Here is a 24,469-nt window from a genome sequence, read left to right as displayed (position 1 = left end):
TCTTTCTCATTCTTTTTTTCTTTTGCTCCTCTGACTGGATGATTTCAAATGACCTGTCTTTGTGTTCATGGATTCTTTCTTCTTGGTGAAGTCTGCTGTTGAAGAGTTCTGTTGAATTTTTCAGTTAAGTTATTTTCTTCAGCTCAAGAATTTGTTTTTAAAATGATTTTAATTTCTTCTTGAACTTACTTTATTCACGCATTTTCCTCCGATTTTTGCTTGTCTATCTGGGTTTTCTTGTAGTTCACAGAACTTATTTAAGCGGATTATTCTGAATTCTTTGTCATTTAGTTCAGCTCTGTTTCTTCATGGTCGGTTATTGGAACTTTATTGATTTCCTTTGGTAGTGTCAGGTATACCTGATTCTTCTTGATCCTTCTGTTCTTGCATTGATATCTGTGCATTTGAAGAAGTAGTCTCCTCTTCCAGTATTTACAGGTTCACTTTGGAAGGGAAAGATTTTCTTCAGTCAGCCCAGCCTGGGATTCTGGATGGGTCATCTGATACTGTCCACTGGCAGGCAGCATTTCCTTTCTAGGTGTTTGGTTGGGTGGGGCCACTGCCTGTGCTCTGAAGTTGAGAGGGGTCCACTGGCTGGGTTCTACTGTCAAATGAGTCTACATTTAGGTGGGGCTGCTAACTGGGTTCTGTGGTAAAGCGGGGCCATTGCCTGGGCTCCATAATCTCCTCTGGTTGGGTAGAGTCACAGGCTGTACTCCCTGGCTGAGTGATGTAGCTAGTTGAACTCTGTGACTGGGTGTGGGGCCACAGGTTAGGTCCTTAATCAGCCGTGATTGGATGGGTCCCTAGCCTGTACTCCCTGGCCAAGTGCCAGTCTTTGTTTCCTGCTTGGTAGGATTTTTTTTGAATTAGCTCTGATTTTGACTTTCTCCTTGATTGTTCAAGCTATTGAAAACTGTGGGAGTTACAATATGTTATTATACCTAGACTACATCTGATAACTTATCTCTTTCACTTGGACACCATAAGAAAATTCTTTCTTTGTGCATTGAGAAAATATTCTTATAGGTATCATGAAAAAGAGTTCTAGATTAGAAATTAGGCAGTCCTGACTCTAATCCCTTAAATTACTGGATCATATGGGTGTGCATTTATACTTTTGGTATATTTTTTACAAATTGTCCTCATATTTGGTATATTAATTTACACTCTTTATTTCAGTACAGTGAGAATATCCATTGCTTTAGTACCTTGTCAAGATAGTATATCATAACTTTTGGTCTTTGCAAATATGATAGGCACAAAGAAATTATCACAGTATAGTTTTATTTATTCTTTGTCCATGCATTGTTTACAGGTGTGTTACTTAATTTTCAAATTTTAAGGATTTTTAAACATATGCCTCTTACTGATTTCCAGTTTGATTCCTTTGTGGTCTGTGAACATAGTTTTTGTAATGTCAATTTAAAATGCTTCAGTACCGTAAAGTTGATAAGATCCATATTCATTATGGATCCATAAGATCCATATCATTCTTTGATATTTTCTGCTTGTCAGTATTGAAAAGCTATCAGTAGGTCCGAACTAATTTCAGTGTTGGCCATGAGGCTGGCTCCATTGTGTGTAGGCAGTTGTGTCCTACTGAGGGAGTGTATAGTCAGCTTGCTATCATAATATAATACCACAGCCTGGGCAACTTAAACAACAGAAATTTATTTTTCAGAGTTCTGGAGGCTGGAAGTCCAAGATCTAGGTGCTGGCAGGTTTTGTTTCTCCTGAGGCTTCTCCCCTTGGCCTGTAGGTGACTGCCTTCTCCCTGTATCTTCACATGGTCTTTCCTCTGAGTACCTGTGTATCCCTCCTGTCTCTTTACCTTCTTATAAGGATACCACTTGTATTGGATTAGGGCCCCACCCTATGACCTCACTTAACCTTACTTCCTCAAAGGTCCTATCTCCAACTATGGTCGCATTGGGGGTTAGGGCTTAAAAAAACTTTTTTATTTAAGATTTATTTTAGAGAGAGAGAGTACAAGTGGGGGGAAGGGTAGAGGGAGAGAGAGAATCTCAGGCAGACTCCCTGCTGAGTGCAAAGCCTGACATGGGGCTCAATCTCACAACCCTGAGATCATGACCTGAGCCAAAACTGAGTCGGATGCTCATCCGACTGAGCTACCCAGGTGCCCCTGGGGGTTAGGGCTTCAGTGTATGACTTTTCAAGGGCCACAGTTCAGTAAGAGAAGAGGGAATGGAGAGTGGGTATATTAATGTGTATGTTGATGACGTATGCAGTGTAGATCATTTGCAAAGGTCTGTATGTTTGACTATATAATTCTGTGAGTTAATAACATCCCAGTGCTTTTTAAACATGGAAAAAGGACTTTATTGGGACATATTATATGAAGAATGGAATGAGTGTCCAGCTGTTGTAGGGTATAACGTTCTATTATTGTCAGTTAAGTCTGGTTTGTTGATAGTGTTTTTAGTAGTTATCTATCACTGTGTAACAGATCACTCCGAAACATAGAAGCTTAAAACAACAAACATTTGTTATCTCATAGTTTCTGTGGACCAGGGATTTGGAAATGGCTTACGTAGGTGGTTCTGGCATAGCATCTCATGGGCTTGTAGTAAAGATATTGGCTGGGGTTATATTTTCCTGAAGGCTTGCTGGGACTTGAAGATCAACTTCTAAGGTGGGTCACTCACATGGCTGTTGACAGTAAGATCAGTTGCCTGCCATGTGGGCTTATAAGGTTGCTTGAAAAACTTCCTTTAATATTTCTAATAGTGCAGGTATGATGGTAATGAATTCTCAGATTTTTTTTTTTAAGGGTTAATACATCTTTTTAAAAAAAATTTTATTTTGCTGTTATGTTAATCACCATACATTACATCATTAGTTTCTGATGTAGTGTTCCATGATTCGTTGTTTATGTGTAACACCCAGCACTCCATTCAGTACTTGCCCTCTTTAATACCCATCACCGGGCTAACTCCTCCCCCCACCCACCTCCCCTCTAAAACCCTTGGTTTGTTTCTCAGAGTCCATAGTCTCTCATGGTTCATCTCCCCCTCTGATTTCCCCTGCTTCATTTTTCTCTTCCTACTATCTTTTTTTTTTTTTAAACATAATGTATTATTTATTTCAGAGGTACAGGTCTGTGATTCAACAGTCTTACACAATTCACAGCTCTCACCGTAGCACATACCTTTCCCAATGTCTATCACCTAGCCACACCATCCCTCCCACCCCCCACCACTCCAGCAATCCTCAGTTTGTTTCCTGAGTTAAAGAATTCCCCATATCATTGAGATCATATGATACGTGTCTTTCTCTGATTGACTTATTTCGCTTAGCGTAATACTGTCTAGTTCTATCCACGTCATTGTAAATGGCAAGATTTCATTTTTTTGATGGCTGCATAATATTCCGTTGTATATATATACACCACATCTTCTTTATCCATTCTTCTGTTGTTGGATATCGTGGCTGTTTGATAGTTTGGCTGTTGTTGCCATTGCTGCTATAAACATTGGGGTGCATGTACCCATTCGGATCCCTACATTTGTATCTTTGGGATAAATACCCAGTAGTGCAATTGCTGGGTTGTATGGTAGCTCTATTTTCAACTCTTTGAGGAACCTCCATACTATTTTCCAGAGTGCCTGCACCAGCTTGCATTCCCACCAACAGTGTAAGTTTCTTTCTCCACATCCTCGCCAACATCTTTCGTTTCCTGACTTGTTAATTTTAGCCATTCTGACTGGTGTTGTGAGGTGGTATCTCATTGACGTTTTGAGTTGGATTTCCCTGATGCCGAGCGATGTTGAGCACTTTTTTTCATGTGTCTGTTGGCCATTTGGGTGTCTTCTTTGGGAAAATGTCTGTTCATGTCTTCTGCCCATTTCTTTTTTTTTTTTTAAGATTTATTTATTTATTTGAGATAGAGAGAATGAGAGAGATAGAGAGCATGAGAGGGAAGAGGGTCAGAGGGAGAAGCAGACTCCCTGCCGAGCAGGGAGCCCGATGCAGGACTCGATCCCGGGACTCCAGGACCATGATCTGAGCCGAAGGCAGTCGCTTAACCAACTGAGCCACCCAGTCGCCCTTCTGCCCATTTCTTGATTGGATTATTTGTTCTTTGGGTGTTGAGTTTGATAAGTTCTTTATAGATTTTGGCTCCTAGCCCTTTATCTGATATGTCATTTGCAAATATCTTATCCCATTCTCTTGGTTGTCTTTTGGTTTTGTTGACTGTTTCCTTTGCTGTGCAAAAGCTTTTTATCTTGATGAAGTCCCAATAGTTCATTTTTGCCCTGGCTTCCCTTGCTTTTGGCGATGTTTCTAGGAAGAAGTTGCTGTGGCTGAGGTCAAAGAGGTTGCTGCCTTTGTTCTCCTTTAGGATTTTGATGGACTCCTGTCTCACATTGAGGTCTTTCATCCATTTTGAGCCTATTTTTGTGTGGTGTAAGGAAATGATCCAGTTTCATTCTTCTGCATGTGGCTGTCCAATTTTCCCAACACCATTTGTTGAAGAGACGGTCATTTTTCCATTGGATCTTCTTTCCTGCTTTGTCGAAGATGAGTTGACCATAGAGTTGAGGGTCCATTTCTGGGCTCTCTATTCTGTTCCACTGATCTATGTGTCTGTTTTTGTGCCAGTACCATACTGTCTTGATGATTACAGCTTTGTAATAGAGCTTGAAGTCTGGAATTGTGATGCCACCGGCTTTGCTTTTCTTTTTCAACCTTCCTCTGGCTATTCGGGGTCTTTTCTGGTTCCATTCAAATTTTAGGATTATTTTTTCCATTTCTTTGAAAAAAGTTGATGGTATTTTGATAGGGATTGCATTAAATGTGTAGATTGCTCTAGGTAGCGTTGACATCTTCACAGTATTTGTTCTTCCAATCCATGAGTATGGAACGTTTTTCCATTTCTTTGTGTTTTCCTCAGTTTCTTTCATGAGTATTGTATAGTTTTCTGAGTACAGATCCTTTGCCTCTTTGGTTAGATTTATTCCTAGGTATCTTATGGTTTTGGGTGCAATTATAAATGGGATCGACTCCTTGATTTCTCTTTTTTCTGTCTTGTTGTTGGTGTACAGAAATGAAATTTCTGTGCATTGATTTTATATCCTGCCACATTACTGAATTTCTGTATGAGTTCTAGCAGTTTTGGGGTGGAGTCTTTTGGGTTTTCCACATAAAGTATCATATCATCTGCAAAGAGTGAAAGTTTGACTTCTTTGCTGACTTGGATGCCTTTGATTTCTTTTTGTTGTCTGATTGCTGTGGCTAGGACTTCTAATACTTTGTTGAATAGCAGTGGTGATAGTGGACATCCCTGCCGTGTTCCTGACCTTAGGAGGAAAGCTCTCAGTTTTTTCCCATTGAGAATGATATTCGCTGTGGGTTTTTCAGAGATGGCTTTTATGATATTGAGGTATGTACCCTCTATCCCTATACTCGGAAGAGTTTTGATCAAGAAAGGATGCTGTACTTTGTCAAATGCTTTTTCTGCATCTATTGAGAGGATCATATGATTCTTGTTCTTTCTTTTATTAATGTATTGTATCACTTTGATTGATTTGTGGATGTTGAACCAACCTTGCAGCCCAGGGATAAATCCCACTTGGTCGTGGTGAATAATCCCTTTAATGTACTGTTGGATCCTGTTGGCTAGTATATTGGTGAGAATTTTTGCACCCATGTTCATCAAGGATTTTGGTCTGTAATTCTCCTTTTTGATGGGGTCTTTGTCTGGGACAAGGTAATGGTGGCCTCATAAAACAAGTTTGGAAGTTTTCCTTCCATTTCTATTTTTTGGAACAGTTTCAGGAGAATAGGTATTAATTCTTCTTTGAATGTTTGGTAGAATTCCCCTGGGAAGCCATCTGGCCCTGGGCTTTTGTTTGTTGGGAGGTTTTTGATGACTGCTTCAATTTCCTTAGTGGTTATAGGTCTGTTCAGGTTTTCTACTTCTTCCTGGTTCAGTTTTGGTAGTTGATACAACTCTAGGCAGGTATCCATTTCTTCCAGATTATCTCATTTGCTGGCATATAGTTGCTCATAATATTTTCTTATAATTGTTTGTATTTCTTTGGTGTTGGTTGTGATCTCTCCTCTTTCATTCATGATTTTGTTGATTTGGGTCCTTTCTCTTTTCTTTTTGATAAGTCTGGCCAGGGGTTTATCAATCTTGTTAATTCTTTCAAAGAACCAGCTCCTAGTTTCATCCATCTGTTCTACTGTTCTTTTGGTTTCTATTTCATTGATTTCTCCTCTGATCTTTACTATTTCTCTTCTCCTGCTGGGTTTAGGCTTTATTTGCTGTTCTTTCTCCAGCTCCTTAAGTGTAGGGTTAGGTTGTGTATTTGAGATCTTTCTTGTTTCTTGAGAAAGGCTTGTATTGCTATATACTTTCCTCTTAGGACTGCCTTTGCTGCATCCCAAGGACTTTGAACAGTTGTGTTTTCATTTTCATTTGTTGCCATGAATTTTTTAAAATTTTCTTCAATTTCTTGGTTGACCCATTCATTCTTTAGTAGGATGCTCTTTAGCCTCCATGTATTTGAGTTCTTTCCGACTTTCCTTTTGTGATTGAGTTCTGGTTTCAAAGCATTGTGGTCCGAAAATATGCACCGAATGATCCCAATCTTTTGGTCCCGGTTGAGACCTGATTTGTGACCTAGGATGTGATCTATTCTGGAGAATGTTCCATGGGCACTAGAGAAGAATGTATATTCTGTTGCTTTGGGATGGAATGTTCTGAATGTATCTGTGTAGCCCATTTGGTCCAGTGTATCATTTAAAGTCTTTATTTCCTTGTTGATCTTTTGCTTAGATGATCTGTCCATTTCATTGAGGGGGGTGTTAAAGTCCCCTACTATTATTGTATTGTTGTCGATGTGTTTCTTTGATTTTGTTATTAATTGCCTTATATAATTGGCTGCTCCCATATTAGGGGCATAGATATTTACAATTGTTAGATCTTCCTGTTGGATAGACCCTTTAAGTAGGATATAGTGTCCTTCCTCATCTCTTATTATAGTCTTTGGTTATAATCTAATTTGTCTGATAGAAGGATTGCTACCCCACCTTTCTTTTGATGTCCATTAACATGGTAAATGGTTTTCCACCCCCTCTCTTTCAATCTGGAGGTGTCTTTGGGTCTAAAATGAGTCTCTTGCAGACAGCATATCAGTGGGTCTTGTTTTTTTTTTATCCATTCTGATACCCTTTTTTTTCATTGGGGCATTTAGGCCATTTACATTTAGGGTAACTATTGAAAGATATGAATTTAGTGCCATTGTATTGCCTGTAAGGTGACTGTTACTGTAGATTGTCTCTGTTCCTTTCTGGTCTATGTTACTTTTAGGCTCTCTCTTTTTTTTTTATTTATTTATTTATTTATTTATTTATTTATTTATTTATTTAATTTTATTTTTTTAAAGGTTTTTTTTTTTTTATTTATTCATTCAAGACACAGAGATACAGAGAGAGAGAGAGAATATGAGCAGGGGGAGAAGCAAGCCCCCCGCTGAGCAGAGAGCCTGATGCGGGGCTCGATCCCAGGACCCTGGGATCATGACCTGAGCTGAAGGCAGACGCCCAACCATCTGAGCCACCCAGGCGCCCTAGGCTCTCTCTTTCCTTAGAGGACCCCTTTCAATATTTCTTGTAGGGCTGTTTTCGTGTTTGCAAATTCTTTTAGTTTTTGTTTGTCCTGGAAGCTTTTTATCTCTCCTTCTATTTTCAATGACAGCCTAGCTGGATATAGTATTCTTGGCTGCATATTTTTCTCGTTTAGTGCTCTGAGTATATCATGCCAATCCTTTCTCTCCTGCCAGGTCTCTGTGGATAGGTATGTTGCCAGCCTAATGTTTCTGCCATTGTAGGTTACAGATCTCTTGTCCCGAGCTTCTTTCACGATTTCCCTTTGTCTCTGAGACTTGGATGTTTTACTATTAGATGTTGAGGTGTTGACCTATTTTTATTGATTTTGGGGGGGGGTTCTCTGTGCCTCCTGGATTTTGATGCTTGTTTCCTTCCCCAAATTAGGGAAGTTCTCTGCTATAATTTGCTCCAATATACCTTCTGCCCCTCTCTCTTCTTTTTCTGGGATCCCAATTATTCTAATATTGTTTCATCTTATGGTATCACTTATCTCTCGAATTCTGCCCTCGTGACCCAGTAATTGTTTATCTCTCTTTTTCTCAGCTTCTTTATTCTCCATCATTTGATCTTCTATATCACTAATTCTCTCTTCTGCCTCTTTTATCTTAGCAGTTAGAGCCTCCATTTTTGATTGCACCTTGTTCATAGCCTTTTTCATTTTGTCTTGGTTAGATTTTAGTTCTTTTATTTCTCCAGAAAGGATTTCTCTAGTATTTTCCATGCTTTTATCAAGCCCACCTAGTATCTTTAAAATCGTCATTCTGAACTCTAGTTCCCGACATCTTACTAATGTCCATATTGATTAGGTCTCTGGCAGTCGGTACTGCCTCTTGTTCTTTTTTTTGAGGTGAGTTTTTCTATCTTGTCATTTTATCCAGAGGAGAATGGATGAATGAGAGGAATTCTTAGATTTTTCTTTTTTAAAGATTTTTTATTTATTTGACAGAGACACAGCGAGAGAGGGAACAGGGGGAGCGGAAGAGGGAGAAGCAGGCTTCCTGTGGAGCAGGGAGCCCGATGTGGGGCTCAATCCCAGGACTCTGGGATCATGACCTGAGCCGAAGGCAGACGCTTAACGACTGAGCCACCCAGGCGCCCCTCTCAGATTTTTCTGAAAAGTTTTCACTTATCTTCCGTTTTGAAGGGTATTTTCTTTGAGTTAGAGTTCTAGAGTCACAGGTTTGCTTGTTTTCTTGTAGCATTTTAAGTATTTTTCTGGATTGTGTTCTGATTGTACAGTTTCTGTGAAGAGTTTGCTGTCATCTGTATCTTTGTTGCTCTGTACATAATGGATCACTTTCTTCTGGTTGCTTTGGAGATTTTCTTCTTATCCCTGTTTTCAGAAATTTGATTATGATGTGTCTTCATCTGGCTTAAAAAAAGTTTATTCTGCTTGGGGTTTGATGAGTTCTTGGATCCGTAATTTTATGGTTTTCAGTAAATTTGGAGAAATTTCAGCCATTCTTCACATAGTCTATGTCTGTGGTACGTCTTTTATGATCTTCTGGAGTTTTTTCTAAATTTTACTAGTTAGGCATGTCATTCAAATATTTTTCTGTCTCCTTCCTCCCCTTTTTGGGTTTCCAGTGTAATGTAAGACAGACCTTACCTCACTTGCCCCATATCTCACTTAAGTCCTATTCATTTTCTCAGTCTCTGTGCTTTATTTTGGGTAGTTATTGTTAGGTCAGTTAAATCACTGATCTTTTTTTTCTGGTGTCTGATCTACTGTTATCCCATGTGTATTTTTCATTTCTCATATTGTATTTTTTTTCTGTAGAAGTTTGATAGGGGTCTTATTTATCTATCATGGTATAAGGTATGAGGAGATTCTTCCTCCCCTGAATCTTTGCTGGTTACTCCATCTCAATACCATTTCACTGAATAAACCGTGTTTTCCTCAGATTTGAAATCTGCCTTGTTGTAATTAAGTTCTACATGGATTTGATTCTGTTTTTAAATGCACAATAATTTGTCCATTGATATGCTTTTTTAAAAAAAGATTTTATTTATTTATTTGACAGAGCACAAGTGGGGGAATGGCAGGCAGAGGGAGAGGGAGAAGCAGGCTCCCTGTGGAGCATCGACCTCGATGTGGGGCTTGATCCCAGCACCCTGGGATCATGACCTGAGCCAAAGGCAGATGCTTAACTGACTGAGCCACCCACGTGCCACTGATACACCTTTTTATATACCATTATCACATTGTTTTCTTTCTGCCTTCAAGCATTCAATTTATAATTTATTTACTATTTTAATAATTTAATAATTGTTAATCTCATAGTTGATTTTCAAGTGTTCTGATCTTATATGCACACTGTAATTGAATTTAGAACTTACAGTTTTCATAAATATTTTGCTTTTGTACAGGTACTTTAGGCCTCACCAAAATATTAAACGTATATAGATGGAGTTTGTTTCCTTCATTTCTTAACTATTCATGTAATCTAACAATTTTAGATATGAGGTGACTCTGTACCTTAAGCCATTTAAATTAGAGATGTAGAAATGTATATCTATAGAAATGGCACAAGAACACATATAGGTGAATTTGGAACTGAATTTCTGACCCAGCTCCCCGTTTCTTTACCTTATGCTTTGTTTGACTTTTATTAATATTAATATTTATCATTAACATCTATCACTACCATCTGGAATGTAAGCTCTTTAAAAGCTCTCTAATACAGTTTTGATTATTTTAACTTTAAGTTTTAATATACGATAAAGCTATTCTACTTTCATTACTATTTTTCAGAATCTTCTTTCTTTTTTTTTTTTTTTAAGAGTTTATTTATTAGAATGAGAGACAGCATGAGAGGGAGGAGGGTCAGAGGGAGAAGCAGAGTCCCCACTGAGCAGGAGGCCCGATGCGGGACTCGATCCCAGGACTCCAGGATCATGACCTGAGCTGAAGGCAGTCACTTAACCAACTGAGCCACCCAGGCACCTCTTTTTAGAATTTTCTTAACTATTCTTACTTTTCCATAGGAACTTCAGAATCGCTTTGTTTATTCCTTATCAGTATTTTTATTGAGATTATATGAAATAGATTAGTGGAGACCATATATCTTTATGGTATTGTGATCTTCAGGAATTTTTTCTAAACTTTAGTAGTTAGGCATGTCATTCAGTATTTCTGAGATTTTCCCTGTAAAATGAAGAGAACAGATTATTTCAGTGGCTTTTAATCTGGGATAGATAATCTTTGGGGATCTTTGTGAATTACCTTAAATTATATGCAAAATAGTGTATATGTGTATAATTTGGGTGTTGAGTTCGGAACGGAATGTATATGCCACAGGCTAATTTTTAGGGGAGCTTATCTTAGATGCTTTTCTGTTTTTTGAAATAGGCAGTTGAGTTATTTGAGGTGACCTCTTCTTGCCCTCCTACTCCCCATTAAGTCTTAGTAATTTGCAAATGGACCACCAAGAATCTCTGGTCCCTTTTTCTTTTCTTTCTTTCTTTTTTTTTTTTTAGAGATGGAGAGATGTAGGGGAGGAGCAGAGGGAGAGGGAGAGAGAGAGAATCTTATTTTTATTTATTAAAAAATATTTTTAAAGAATTTTATTCATTTGAGAGAGAGAGAGACAGAGAGAGCACAAGCAGGGGGAGAGGTACGGGAGAGGGAGAAGCCAACTCCCTGCTGAGCTGGGAGCCTGACATGGGGCTTGATCCCAGGACCTGGAGATCATGACCTGAGCTGAAGTCAGATGCTTAACCATCTGAGCCACCCAGGCACCCCTTTATTTTTAATTTTTATTAATTTTTATTTTTTTTAGAGGTAGACAGAGTGCGCCATAGCAGGGTGGGGGCGGCAGAAGGATAGGGAGAGAGAGAATCTCAATCAGACTCCATGCACAGTGTGCAGCTCATCATCGGGCTCAGTATCACGACCCTGAGATCATGACCTGACCCAAAGTCAACAGTCGGAGGCTTAACTGACTGAGCCACCCAGGTGCCCCACTCTCCCCCCGCCACCCCCCTCCCGGCCAGTTTTTCTTTCCTCCCTTCTCTCCCTTCTGGTCCTATCTGCTCCCTTCCTATCATGTTTCCTCCCCTCTCCTCTCAGAGTCCCGTAATTCTACTTTTAATCATTTAAATTCAGTGGAGTTACAAAGAGAGTTTCTGGGATGCTAGTCATGTTTTGTTTCTTTATCTAGTGGGTGGTCACATAGTGTGTTGTTTGTGATACTTCATTAAGCTGCACACTTTTTAAAAATTTTATTATGTTAATCACCATACATTACATCATTAGTTTTTGACGTAGTGTTCCATGATTCATTGTTTGCATATAACACCCAGTGCTCCATTCAATACCTGCCCTCTTTAATACCCATCATCAGGCTAACCCATCCCCCCACTCCCCTCCCCTCTAGAACCCTCAGTTTGTTTCTCAGCGTCCATAGTCTCTCATGGTTTGTTTCCCCCTCCGATTCCCCCCCCTTCGTTTTTCCCTTCCTACTATCTTCTTCTTTTTTTTTTAACATATAATGTATTATTTATTTCAGAGATACAGGTCTGTGATTCAACAGTCTTACACAATTCACAGCTCTCACCATAGCACATACCCTCCCCAGTGTCTATCACCCAACCACCCCATCCCTCCCACCTCCCACCACTCCAGCAACCCTCGGTTTGTTTCCTGAGATTAAGAATTCCTCATATCATAGAGATCATATGATACATGTCTTTCTCTGATTGACTTATTTCACTCAGCATAATACCCTCCAGTTCCATCCACTTCGTTGCAAATGGCAAGATTTCATTCCTTTTGATGGCTGCGTAATATTCCAGTGTGTGTGTGTGTGTGTGTGTGTGTGTGTGTGTGTGTGTGTGTGTGTATACGACGTCTTCTTTATTCATCTGTCGATTGACATCTTGGCTCTTTCCATAGTTTGGCTATTGTGGACATTGCTGCTATAAACATTGGGGTGCACATACCCCTTCGAATCCCTACGTTTGTATCTTTGGAGTAAATACGCAATAGTACAATTGCTGGGTCGTATGGTAGCTCTATTTTCAACTTTTTGAGGAACCTCCATACTGTTTTCCAGAGTGGCTGCACCAGCTTGCATTCCCACCAACAGTGTAGGAGGGTTCCCCTTTCTCCGCATCCCCGCCAACATCTGTCATTTCCTGACTTGTTAATTTTACCCATTCTGACTGGTGTGAGGTAGTATCTCATTGTGGTTTTGATTTGGATTTCCTTGATGCTGAGCGATGTTGAGCACTCTTTCATGTGTCTCTTGGCCGTTTGGGTCTTCTTTGGAAAAATGTCTGTTCATGTCTTCTGCCCATTTCTTGATTGGATTATTTGTTCTTTGGGTGTTGAGTTTGATAAGTTCTTTATAGATTTTGGGTAGTAGCCTTTTATCTGATATGTCATTTGCAAATATCTTCTCCCATTCTGTTGGTTGTCTTTTGGTTTTGTTGACTGTTTCCTTTGCTGTGCAAAAGCTTTTTATCTTGATGAAGTCCCAGTAGTTCATTTTTGCCCTTGCTTCCCTTGCCTTTGGCGATGTTTCTAGGAAGAAGTTGCTGTGGCTGAGGTCAAAGAGGTTGCTCCCTTTGTTCTCCTTTAGGATTTTGATGGACTCCTGTCTCACATTGAGGTCTTTCATCCATTTTGAGCCTATTTTTGTGTGTGGTGTAAGGAAAGGTCCAGTTTCATTCTTCTGCATGTGGCTGTCCAATTTTCCCAACACCACTTGTTGAAGAGACGGTCATTTTTCCATTGGATCTTCTTTCCTGCTTTGTCGAAGATGAGTTGACCATAGAGTTGAGTGTCCATTTCTGGGCTCTCTATTCTGTTCCATTGATCTGTGTCTGTTTTTGAAGCTGCATACTTATTTTTTTTGGCAATTTTCTGTCAGTTATACTTCAGTTTTTAAAAGTTGAGGTAAGATAAAATTTGGAGAAGTCATTTTATTAACTGTTTCTGTAGTTCTATTCAACCTTTCTATTATTGCCAAAACATCCTGTTCCACTAAGGAATATTTAGTCTTCTTAATCATTCAAAACTATTGGATTCCTTGAAGAAAGTATTTGTCATCCATGAGCTGCTATTGTGAACCCATTACTTCCTGCCTAATTTTTTTTTTTCTCCTGAGCCTTACTAGTTGTCTAGAAAGGCCTCTTCACTTGCGGAGAGATCTTTAGTACCTGTTTATATATAGTTGCGTTTGTCAGACCTCTTAACAACACCTATAGAGCTTTGCATGCTTAACCTAGCTTCTTCATGTCATTTGGTCTGTAGCCTAAATATCACCTTTTCAGAAAGACCTTCCATTTCAAACCCATTATATAAATCATGCTGTCAGATTATTTTTGTAGAGCTTATTATTCATATTTATTTTTTGTTTCTCTCTCTTTCCTTCTACCCCACTCCCCCATTCGAAAGTTAGTTCCATGGGAACAAGGCCCCTGTATTGCTGGGGCCTAAGTGCCAGGCATATAGTGGTTCTTTGAAACATGGTTGAAAAGCACGTGTTATTAAGTGGGTGTCAGGTTCTTTTCTGTTGTTCACAAGAAGTATGGTTATTCTTTACCTGAATGCCCTTGAAATAATTTTGGTGTTCTATTATTAGATTTAGTCTTTGTTTTCTCAAGTCTTTATTGAATACTTGCTATGTAATATGTAAGATGCTTTAGTTCTCATACTACGTTCAGCCTGGAATAAAAAAACCAATTTTGTTTGTCGATCTTATCATATATTATACCCATACTGCATAGTCCTACGTTATTTAAACTAGCTCACAGAGCTTGGTTCTTAAGTCTTTTGGCTATTAAGTTTTTCAATCACCAGCCATCTGATATACTCCTGTAATCCCAGTGCCTAGGTTGCTTAGACCACTCTTGTTCCTTGGGCATAGTTCCAGATTGAAATTTCACTCTTTGATGCCACTTGACACTCTGTTCAAATTATTCTTCACTCTGCCCAGTAGCACTTTTGAGTTCATTTCTTTTCTACATGGAAAGTATCTAAGAGAGCTTTCTGTGCACTTCTTTATCTAATCCTTTCTCTTTTCCTGCTTTTCAACTGTCAGGCTTTTCATTGCATCCTTTAGTGTACATGCCCCCATTTTTCTGGCATTCCTTTCATCTATTTTTTTATCCTTCATATTTATGCTTCTAGGTAGTGTAATTAAATTATTTTCAATCACATAAGCCAGGTTTTAAAAAAATTTTTAATTTTAAAGCCTTTTAAAGTAGAAACGTTTCCTTGATTTTGCTTAGATTTTGTGTGTCACAGCTGAAACAAGTTCTTTAATTCACATTTACCTTTATGAAGCAGGTGCTTGAGTCTGGTGCCTTAGACCACTTGGCCATCCTGACACGACCATATTTACCTTTATTTTTATTTATTTTCTAAAAAATATTTATGTATTTATTTAGAGACACCATGAGCAAGGTGAGGGGCAGAGAGTGAGGGAGAGAAGCAGATTCCGCACTGAGTGCAGAACCCGATGCGGGACTTGATCTCATGACCTGAGCCAAAATCAAGAGTCAGACAGTTAACCGACTGAGCCATCCAGGCAGGCACCCCACCATATTTACCTTTAAATAAAGGTTTGGACCTTATGATATAATATTTCTTAACCTGTTTCATAATATGATAGATGTGGAAATGTTTGGATGGGGCACAGAAGCAAATGAGGAGGCTGCTCAGACCCTGCCCATCCCAGGGCTGAGGAAATTTGTATCTCTGCACTGTAAAATCTATTGACCTAACATTTGGAAGTTCTGCCTTAAGGATAGATAGACTTAGCCAGTGTGTGATCACTCTGAATGCTTTATTTTTTGTGTTTGTATATATTTTTCTTAAGAAAGAGTTATAACTTTCATGAGATTCTCAAAGGAATCTATGGACCCAGAAAGGTTAAGAATTAATGCTTTAAATTGTGGAACTAAAGCCAAATGAATGGCATAACTTATTGTTTGCTTTTAGTGTGAATTTTTTCCTTTTGATTACAAAGTTATGCATATGTTTGTTATACAAAATTCAAACATTATAGGTAGAGTTAATGTAGAAAGTAAAGTATGCTATATCATATTTCTGGTTAATTTCTACCAATTTGGTATACATGTATTTGGTATAAATATTTTTTTCTTACATATATTAACATTTTCCTTCCTAGTCTTTCTTCAAAATTTTACTTACAAAGATAGTACTCTATATACTATTATGTGTTTTCTCACTTAAATTATCTTAGATATGATTCTACTTCAGTACCTGTTGATCTACCTCATTCTTCTTAACAAAGTATTTTCTTTATCTACCATAATTTGGTTAACCTTTATTACTGAACACATGAGCTGTTTCTACCTTTTTTTGCATTGTAAACTGTGCCATAATGAACATTTCTGTAGATACAGTCTTGAAAATTTAGGAGCAGTTCCGTATAATAAATTCCTAGAAATAGAAATGTTAGAGTAGGGTATGAACACTTATTAAAGTTTTTTAAAATTAAGTTTTAATTTTAATTCTAGAATAGTTAACGTATGGTGTTAGATTAGTTTCAGGTGTACAGTGTTTCAGTGATTCAACACTTCCGTGTAACACTCGGTGCTCATCACAAGGAGTATGCTCTTTAACCCTCATCCTCTCTTTCACCGATCCCTGCAGCCGCCTCCCCTCTGGTAGCCATCGGTGTGTTCTCTGTAGTTAAGGGTCTTTTCTTGGTTTGTCTCTCTTTTTCTTTTTTTAAATTTCCTTTGCTCATTGCTTTTGAGCACTTAAAGTTTTAGTAGATACTGCTAAAACATCACCAAAAACTGGATTTATTTACACTTCCATGCATATGATAACAGGAATTTATGAGTGTGCTTTCCAACAATGAATTAGTAAAGTGAATCTTCCCCAGTCCGCAAGATGAAAAAGCTTTTTTGTATTATCAGAATTTTCAAACATAGACAAATGTAAATGCAAGAGAGCATTGAACCTCCATATACCCATCGCTGGATTCAACACTTACCAGTTTTGCCACATTTGCTTCATTTGTCCTTTTTTCTCTTTTGCTGAAGTATTTTGAAGGAAATCCTAAACATTGTCATCTCACCCTGACATGCTTCAGTATTTATCTTTAAAAAATGCAAATATTTCCTTCCTTTTAAAAAATTTTTAGGTTTTTAGTACAGAAAATTTCACACATACATAAAAGCAGTGCACATAATAAACCCAAGTACTATGATCTTTTATTAAGGGGAAAAACTCCTTCAGTGACGTTATAAATTTAAAGACCAATTAAAAAAACTACATTCTTTTGACTTGGTGCCTTAAAAATCTGAAGGGAATACTTTATTGGCTTTGATATTGGCCCACATTCTATTTAATGAATCCCCCTGTATCCATCTCCCAGTTTCAACAATTAAGAACTCATAGTTAGTCTTGGTATACTCCTACCTATTTCAGTTTAGCCCACCAGATTACTTTGAATCAAGTTGGATACATGAAAGCATTTCATTTATAAGTATTTACATAGCCATATCTAAAAGATAAGCCTTCATTTTGCAGTGATAACTGCAGTGATGCTACCATCATACCGATACAAAATAGTGTCATAAAATACCCATGAACATTCTTATGTAACCACACTGCCATTATCACACCTAATAAAATTATTCAGTGAACTCTTACCCAGTTCATAATTAGATTTCTCTGGTTGTCTAAAAAAATACCTTTTTAAAGTTGGTTTGTTACAGTCCACTCACACGTTATATTTATTGGGTCTCTCAAGCTTTTTTAAACCTAGAGTGGTCCTTCTTCCTCCTTTTTCCTCTTGCCACTGACAGGTTGCAGAAATTGAGTCTGTTGTTCTGTGTAATGGTCTACATTCATGATTTATCTGTTTGCTTTTTTGTGGTGTTTTAACTTTTGCCTTTAGCACCTATATTTCTTATAAACGGAAGTCAGCTCTCGAGACTTGGTGTTGAATTCAACATGTTTGATAAGAACACCTCCTAAATGGTGCTGTGTGCTTCACAAACATCACAGTGTCTGATTTCTTTTACTTCTCATTATACTAAGATTGATAAGGATGTGACCGTCTGATCTCAAGTGGAAAATTTCCCCATAAGCCTTTCTCTAAATCCATCACAAAATGGTCAATTTCTAGTTACTCATTTTTTATTTTATTTATTTCATTTTATTATTTTTAAAATTCTGATGGGCTGTCTGGCACTTTAAGGGATTCCTTGTTATATTTGGAAGCTTTTCCTTCCTTCCTTCCAAAAGATTTTATTTATTTATTTGACAGAGAGAAAGAGCACAAGCAGGGGGAGTGGCAGAGGGAGAGGGAGAAGCAGGCTCCCTGCTGAGCGAGGAGCCCAATGTAGGACTTGATCCCAGGACCCTGGGATCATGACCTGAGCAGAAGGCAGACGCTTAATCAACTGAGCCACCCAGGCGCCCCTCATTTTTTATTTTAATAAAATTCATTGCTTTGGTTATTAGTGAACTCAAGCATCTTTTCATATGTTTATTGGCCATTCAGCAATTTTTTTTGTGACTTGTTCGTGACCTTGGCGGATTTTTCTCTTCAATTGGTTTTTTTTCTTTTTCTTTTCTTATCCATTTTCACGTGTTCATTATCAAAGATATTAATCTTTTATCTGTTTTACCTCTTGTAAATATTTTTTTCAATTTGTAATTGTCTTCTGTATAGAAGCTTGATTTATGTAGTCAATTTTTATCTTACAGTTATGGCTTTTGGTTTAAAGTTTTACTTAGTTACACTTTCTATACTTTGAGGTAATGGAGGGGGGAATAGTTTATTTTTTCCTGGTACCTTTTTTCACTTTTGATTTGTATGGAATATATTTTGTATATGGTGTAAGATGAAAATAAAATTTACTTCCTGCATAAAAATAATCAATTGTCCTAAAGCAATTTATTGAAAGTCTTCTTCCTACCACATTGAATTGATATGCCATATTTATGATATTATTTTCACAAATTTATGTAGTCTGTTCCTAGACTCCGTTGTGGTCCACTGAAGATATTGTATTACCACAGATTTTTAATTATAATAGCTTTGTACTATATTTTAAGGTCTAAGTCACTGTCGGTAATCATTTTTTCCCCAAGTTTTACTGATTTTTTTTTTCCCCACACGTATACTCTTCAACTGAAACTTCAGAATTAGTTTGTGATTAGTCTCATTGTGATTTAACTGTAATGGCATTGAGCTTGGTGGAACTGACTTTTAAAAAAATAAAATTGATTTTTCCACTTGAGAATGTCGTTTTTCTCTAGATCTTTTTTGTTTTTTAGGTAAGATAGTTTCTGCACTCTTCCTCATAAGTTTGTTCTGGGCATTTTATGTTTAGTGTGGTTATTTTGTATTGCCACAAAATATCTTACTTGTGATTATCTGGATTGTGAATACAGAATAGTTTGCTTCATTTTTGTTCAGTGTATACCAATCATTCTTTAAAATAAGTATAAACAAGATTAAAAGAAATGTATATACTTATGTGTACTATTTAAAATTTTTCAAATAAGTTTTAAGTATTTCTGTCACTTACATATTCATTCATACAATAAGTTAGAAATAGTTAAGGAATAGAAAATGTGAATTCTTAGGAAATAATCAATTTCTACTAAATGGTTTATAAAACGTAGAAGTAATAAAGTAATATATGAAAGTAATAAATTGCAGTTAAAAAATATTAAATCCTGTAATGAGATTTTCTTTTTGTATTCTAGTTGACACCTAACTAGTATGGTCTTTTATTAGGAGGAAATCCTCCTCAGCCACATATTTTATTTAAAGACTGATTAAAACTATAGTCTTTTAACTTGGTACCTTAAGAATCATAGAGGAGTAATAAATCAGCTTTGATATTGGCCTGCATTCTGTTTGTGGATATTGTATATAGAGGTGATATGTTTCTGGCAGATTAGACATCACTGTTAATTTTTTTCTTTTTCATATTACAGGTTTTGCAAAAGGCATCAAATTAAATCAAGTTCAAATATTCCCTGTGTCCCCAAAGACTTATTGATGATGTCTGAATTTGTTCTTCCAAGATTTATTTTTTGTCTTATTCAGTACTTAAGAGAAGGCTATAATGAACCAGGTATGTTTAATCTGCTTTTTGCTAGTACTCTTTCTAAGTTCCCAATTAACACAGTTTAGCATTAATAACAAGGTGAATTTTTTCAGATATCATTTTTTTGCTTAACATGTTTTATGAGATGACTATGAAATACAGAGACTAAATAAAAACATACTTTAGTATACATCAATTACATAACCTGATAGGTACCTTGTAGTAGCACTGTCTGGGACTTTCTGCTCCTGGGATCATAGATGCTTAGGATCAAACTTACTTGGCATTTAGCAGATGAGGAAATAATAATTTTATGGGGTTAAAGTGACTTTATTTACAATTATATTATGATAGAACAGAATTAAGAAGTCCTGGAAATGTGTGAATTTAATTTAGAGGTTTAGAAGCTAAACTACTCTTTCACCATCTCTCTCTCTCTCTCTCCTTTTTTTTTTTTTGTAGATGTCTCTATATTTTTATTCCTCTCCATATATAACAATATATGAGAGAGTCAAATTATTCACTCCCATATTACAGGTAGAATGTATGGGGGTAAGCATCATGATATTATTGAAAAGAAAAAATAAACATGCAAATTATAGATAATCTTCTTGCCTTTTAAGATTTAGTCACAATCTTGACTAATATACTTTAGTTAAATATTTTGGATTTAGATATTATCTGTTAAAGTTGTCAGTCTGACATTGTGAATTACAGATACCAATTAGTGTGGTATAAAACAAATTTATTAACTTTTTATGATCTTTTACTTTTCTGATGATACTTGTATTTTTATCCTTTAAAGGACTGCATCTTGAATTACTTTGAGGTTTTAAATTACTTATTTACTATAAATAATCTTAAATCCAGTTTGAAACTATGGCACACATTTTTATCTATCCCCCCATCATTGAAGTGTGAAGAAACATATAGCATCTTCATCATTTTTTTTTTAAAGATTTTATTTATTTATTTGACAGAGAGAGACACAGTGACAGAGGGAACACAAGCAGGGGGAGTGGGAGAGGGAGAAGCAGGCTTCCCACATAGCAGGGAGCCCAGGGCGGGGCTCGATCCCAGGACCCTGGGATCATGGCCTGAGGCGAAGGCAGACACTTAATGACTGAGCCACCCAGGTGCCCCGAATCTTCATCGTTTTTGAAAGTACCATGTTATTCTCATTGTGAGCAAACACTTAAACTTATTTCTACATTTTAAGCAAAATATACAATCCTTTGTTAACAACTTCCACTCCTCTCAAGGAAGAAATATTATTTTGATTCAGCCCCAAACTACTCTCTCTTTGGAATGAAGGAACTGGAGACCAGCTGGGTTGTTGAACTTGCCTTTGTGCTATTTCTCATATACTAGTTAACAGAGTTTTTGGGAATTTACATTTTGTATTATAAGTGTCCTATTTTAGAAAGGTAATAAGTAGAAATCATTTATTAGGAGAACCATTATTTTGATCAGAGAGTAATTCATACAAAAGTGTATTATGTTTATTTTTTTCTTTAGGGACATTTAGCGGTTATAATAGATAGATGACATAGGTACATAGCTTTGATAATTATTTGTTACCAGTATCTGAAAATACAAAGGAATGAATGGAAGCACTTTTTTGACTTAAGATGAGTGTCATGAACTTAAGTTCATGAAATTTTCTCTTTCTATATTATCACTTATGCTCAACATTCATTTCTTCTTTCTGTGCTAGAAAAATTACTACGTTACTTTGTGTAGAGATCACTGTTTAAAATTTAAGAAAGGACTCGAAATCATTTAATCTGAGGTAATAATAGAAGCTCAGAGATTTTGTTGTTTGACAGATGCCTTGAGTTCCATATGTCATTTCATCCTACAATCCTCATATGAGTGTCAGAGCTTATATAGAGCCCTTGCAAACGAAGAACAAATATTAATTAAATATTTGCTGTGTTACTACATAAGTCACTGGGGAGGACATGAAGATGAATAATATACAGTATTAGTTATCCACTGAGGAAGTTAAGGTTTTTTTTGGTCTGGGTCCCAGGACTCAGAGTGATCTAGAATTTCATTTACACATCATGTTTGAACTGGGTTGTGAGTTCCTTGGGGTCAGGAAATTAGTTTTGCTTCCCAGTGCCTATCATGTAGTAGATGCTGAATAAATGTTGAATGAAATTGATGTCCCCTTTCCTGGGCACACAGGCCCCGTATTAGCTCCCTTATAAGCATTCTTTTAGCTAATTATGTCTGAACTCTAAATTTCATTTTTCATTTCTTCAGGACCTCAGTTTCTCTGAAAAATCTTTTTTTTTCCCTCTTAATATTCTTTTTCAGTTGCTGTACAAGTTTTTTCTCTGTTCCTCCAACTCTACTAGGCCTATCTTTTCTGGTACTTAAAAGCTAGTAAAAACATTTATGTTTATGAAAACAGTTATTTTTCATTTTAGTTGCTCTGACCTCCAGCTAACATGAGTCTATATTTTTAGAATATGATAGAGGATGGGTTATTTGCTACACAGGTTTAAATTTAGTGCTGACTTAATTTTGTTCTAATATTCTTATACTACTCTCAATATTATTTGATTTCTGTCTTGTTTTATTTTAGGAAGTGATCTTAACTTTTTCTTAAACACTATCTAATTTTGAAATGGTGTTATGTTTACATTTATATATCTGGAAATAAAGGATCCTCAAATTGAATGCATTTTAACCAAATTAAGTTCTTAATACCTTAATGAAGTCATCTGTTTTCCCCATCTACTTTTTCTCAGAGGATTGAATTTCTGAGCAAGTCTACCCTAGGCTGGGGGCTGGGTGAATAACTACCTTCTTCTTTTTTTTAAAGATTTTATTTATTTATTTGAGAGAAAGTGAGTGAGAGCATGAGCAGGGTGGAGGGGCAGGGGTAGAGGGACAGGCAGACTCCCCGCTGAGCAGGGAGCCCGATGTGGGGCTCGATCCCAGGACTCTCAGATCATGACCTGAGCCGAAGGCAGATGCTTAACTGACTAAGCCACCCAGGCACCCCAATGATAACTACCTTCTAAACAGAGGTTTTTTTTTTTTTTTTTAAGATTTATTTATTTATTTGACAGAGAGAGACACAGCGAGAGAGGGAACACAAGCGGGGGGAGTGGGAGAGGGAGAAGCAGGCTTCCTGCTGAGCAGGGAGCCCGATGCAGGGCTCAATCCCAGGACCCTGGGATCACTACCAGAGCCAAAGGCAGACGCCCAATGACTGAGCCACCCAGGCGCCCCTAAACAGAGTTCTTCTATTAATTTTTTGATTATAAAATACTGTTATCCAGGTAGCTATAACTTTAAAAGAATAAAATATTGTTATTTTTTAGCAAAATATTTTAAAGGAAGTTAATTATATGTTTTTTCAGCAGCTGATGTACCGTCAGAAAAAGACCTTAACAAAGTCCTTCAGCTTTTGGAACCTCAGATTTCATTTTTAGAAGATCTCACTAAAATGGGAGGAGCAATGCGGTCTGTTCTTACTCAGGTTTTGACAAACCAACAAAACTACAAAGATCTGACTTCTGGTAAGTAAAACATTAGCATAGAAGAAAGTTAAAATTTACTTATGTCACTGTAATCATAAGAAATTGTGTATTTTCAAACTTAAATGTAAGACGTAGACTTTTTTTTCATAAAATGCTAAAGGTGGAAATTATTAAAAGTACTTCTTATTTTATGGATGAAGAAACTGAGTCCCAGAAAAATTAAATGACCAATTCAGTGCCTCACAACTAACTTATTTAGGAGTTAGCACTAGAATCTAGGTCTCCTCTAAGTTTTGGTATGACATATTTATAATCTTACTCCACCTCCCCTTCCCCAAACAGTAACAAAACTACTTCTATGTCTTCATTTTTGTATTCTGTACTTTTGGATTGTATGGTGTAGGATTTTATAATAATGTAGAATTTAAGATACAAAACTTGGAATTGCTGAGTATGTTTGTATATGATACACCATTATATAAAATACGTTAGTTTAAAATTCTTCAGGTTAGCTCAGTTTTATAGTACAACAAATACTTTAAATAGCATTATTTTTGCTGGCTCCTGAACAACATATTTTGAAAAGTTTATGTTTTCTTTAGAGTGGTGAAATTTTCATGTGTATTGTGAACCATTTGTTATTCAGAGGTAGTCTTATCTAACATTTTTTTTCCAGCAAATACTTACTAAGCACCTACTGTGTGCTTGGTTTTGGGCTAGGTACTAGAGTTTGGGGTAGGGAGTGCAAGTAGTAAACCAGGTAATCCTATCCTTGCCCTTATAAAGCTTAAGGTCTAGTGAGTGAGATGGCATTAATACAACTCCCAATCCAAAAAAACTGTATGATTTGTAAACTTCTAGTAAATGATATGAAAGGGTAGGGCAAGTGTTTATAAAAGGGAGACTTGATTTCACTGATGGGGAAGATGGGGGGAGCTTCACTGAAGAAGTGATACTGAAAGTAAAACCTAATGGTTGAGAGAAAGTCATTTAGCTAGAGGGTGAGGGGGGTTGGGTGGTAATGGGATGGGGTTGTATTCAAGGTAGAGGACATCTTCTCCTTTTGATTGCTGGACTGGCCTGTATGTCATAAACAACATAAAACTGGAAAAAATATGAGGCAGCTGTTATCAGGCACTACAGAGGGGACAGAGGGCAGTGCAAGACTAAATCTTTGAGAGAAAAGAAAAGCATGAGATGAACCCCACGATTGTTCCGAATCTCTGTCTAGGGATAACTTCCTGAGTGCAGCGCGACAAGCTGGCATTGAA

General features: G+C 37.0%; 1 protein-coding gene across 2 annotated transcripts in view; it reads left to right on the top strand.

Annotated features, from left to right (window-relative positions):
- Positions 1-24,469, top strand: part of UBR3 (ubiquitin protein ligase E3 component n-recognin 3) — a 223,962-nt gene that overhangs the window by 12,450 nt on the left and 187,043 nt on the right. For both annotated transcript variants that reach the window (XM_088021641.1, XM_088021642.1), the window contains exons 2-3: positions 19,586-19,725; positions 23,079-23,237. In XM_088021641.1, coding sequence (XP_087877767.1) covers positions 19,586-19,725; positions 23,079-23,237 — 299 coding nt within the window. The remainder of the gene's footprint in view (positions 1-19,585; positions 19,726-23,078; positions 23,238-24,469) is intronic.

Source organism: Eumetopias jubatus, unplaced genomic scaffold (assembly GCF_037043125.1).
Source record: "Eumetopias jubatus isolate StellerSeaLion01/CBP00866 unplaced genomic scaffold, mEumJub1_p1.0 scaffold_3, whole genome shotgun sequence".
NCBI lineage: Eukaryota > Metazoa > Chordata > Mammalia > Carnivora > Otariidae > Eumetopias > Eumetopias jubatus.
Note: the sequence above shows the minus strand (reverse complement) of the source record. Positions and strands in the feature narration are given on the sequence as shown.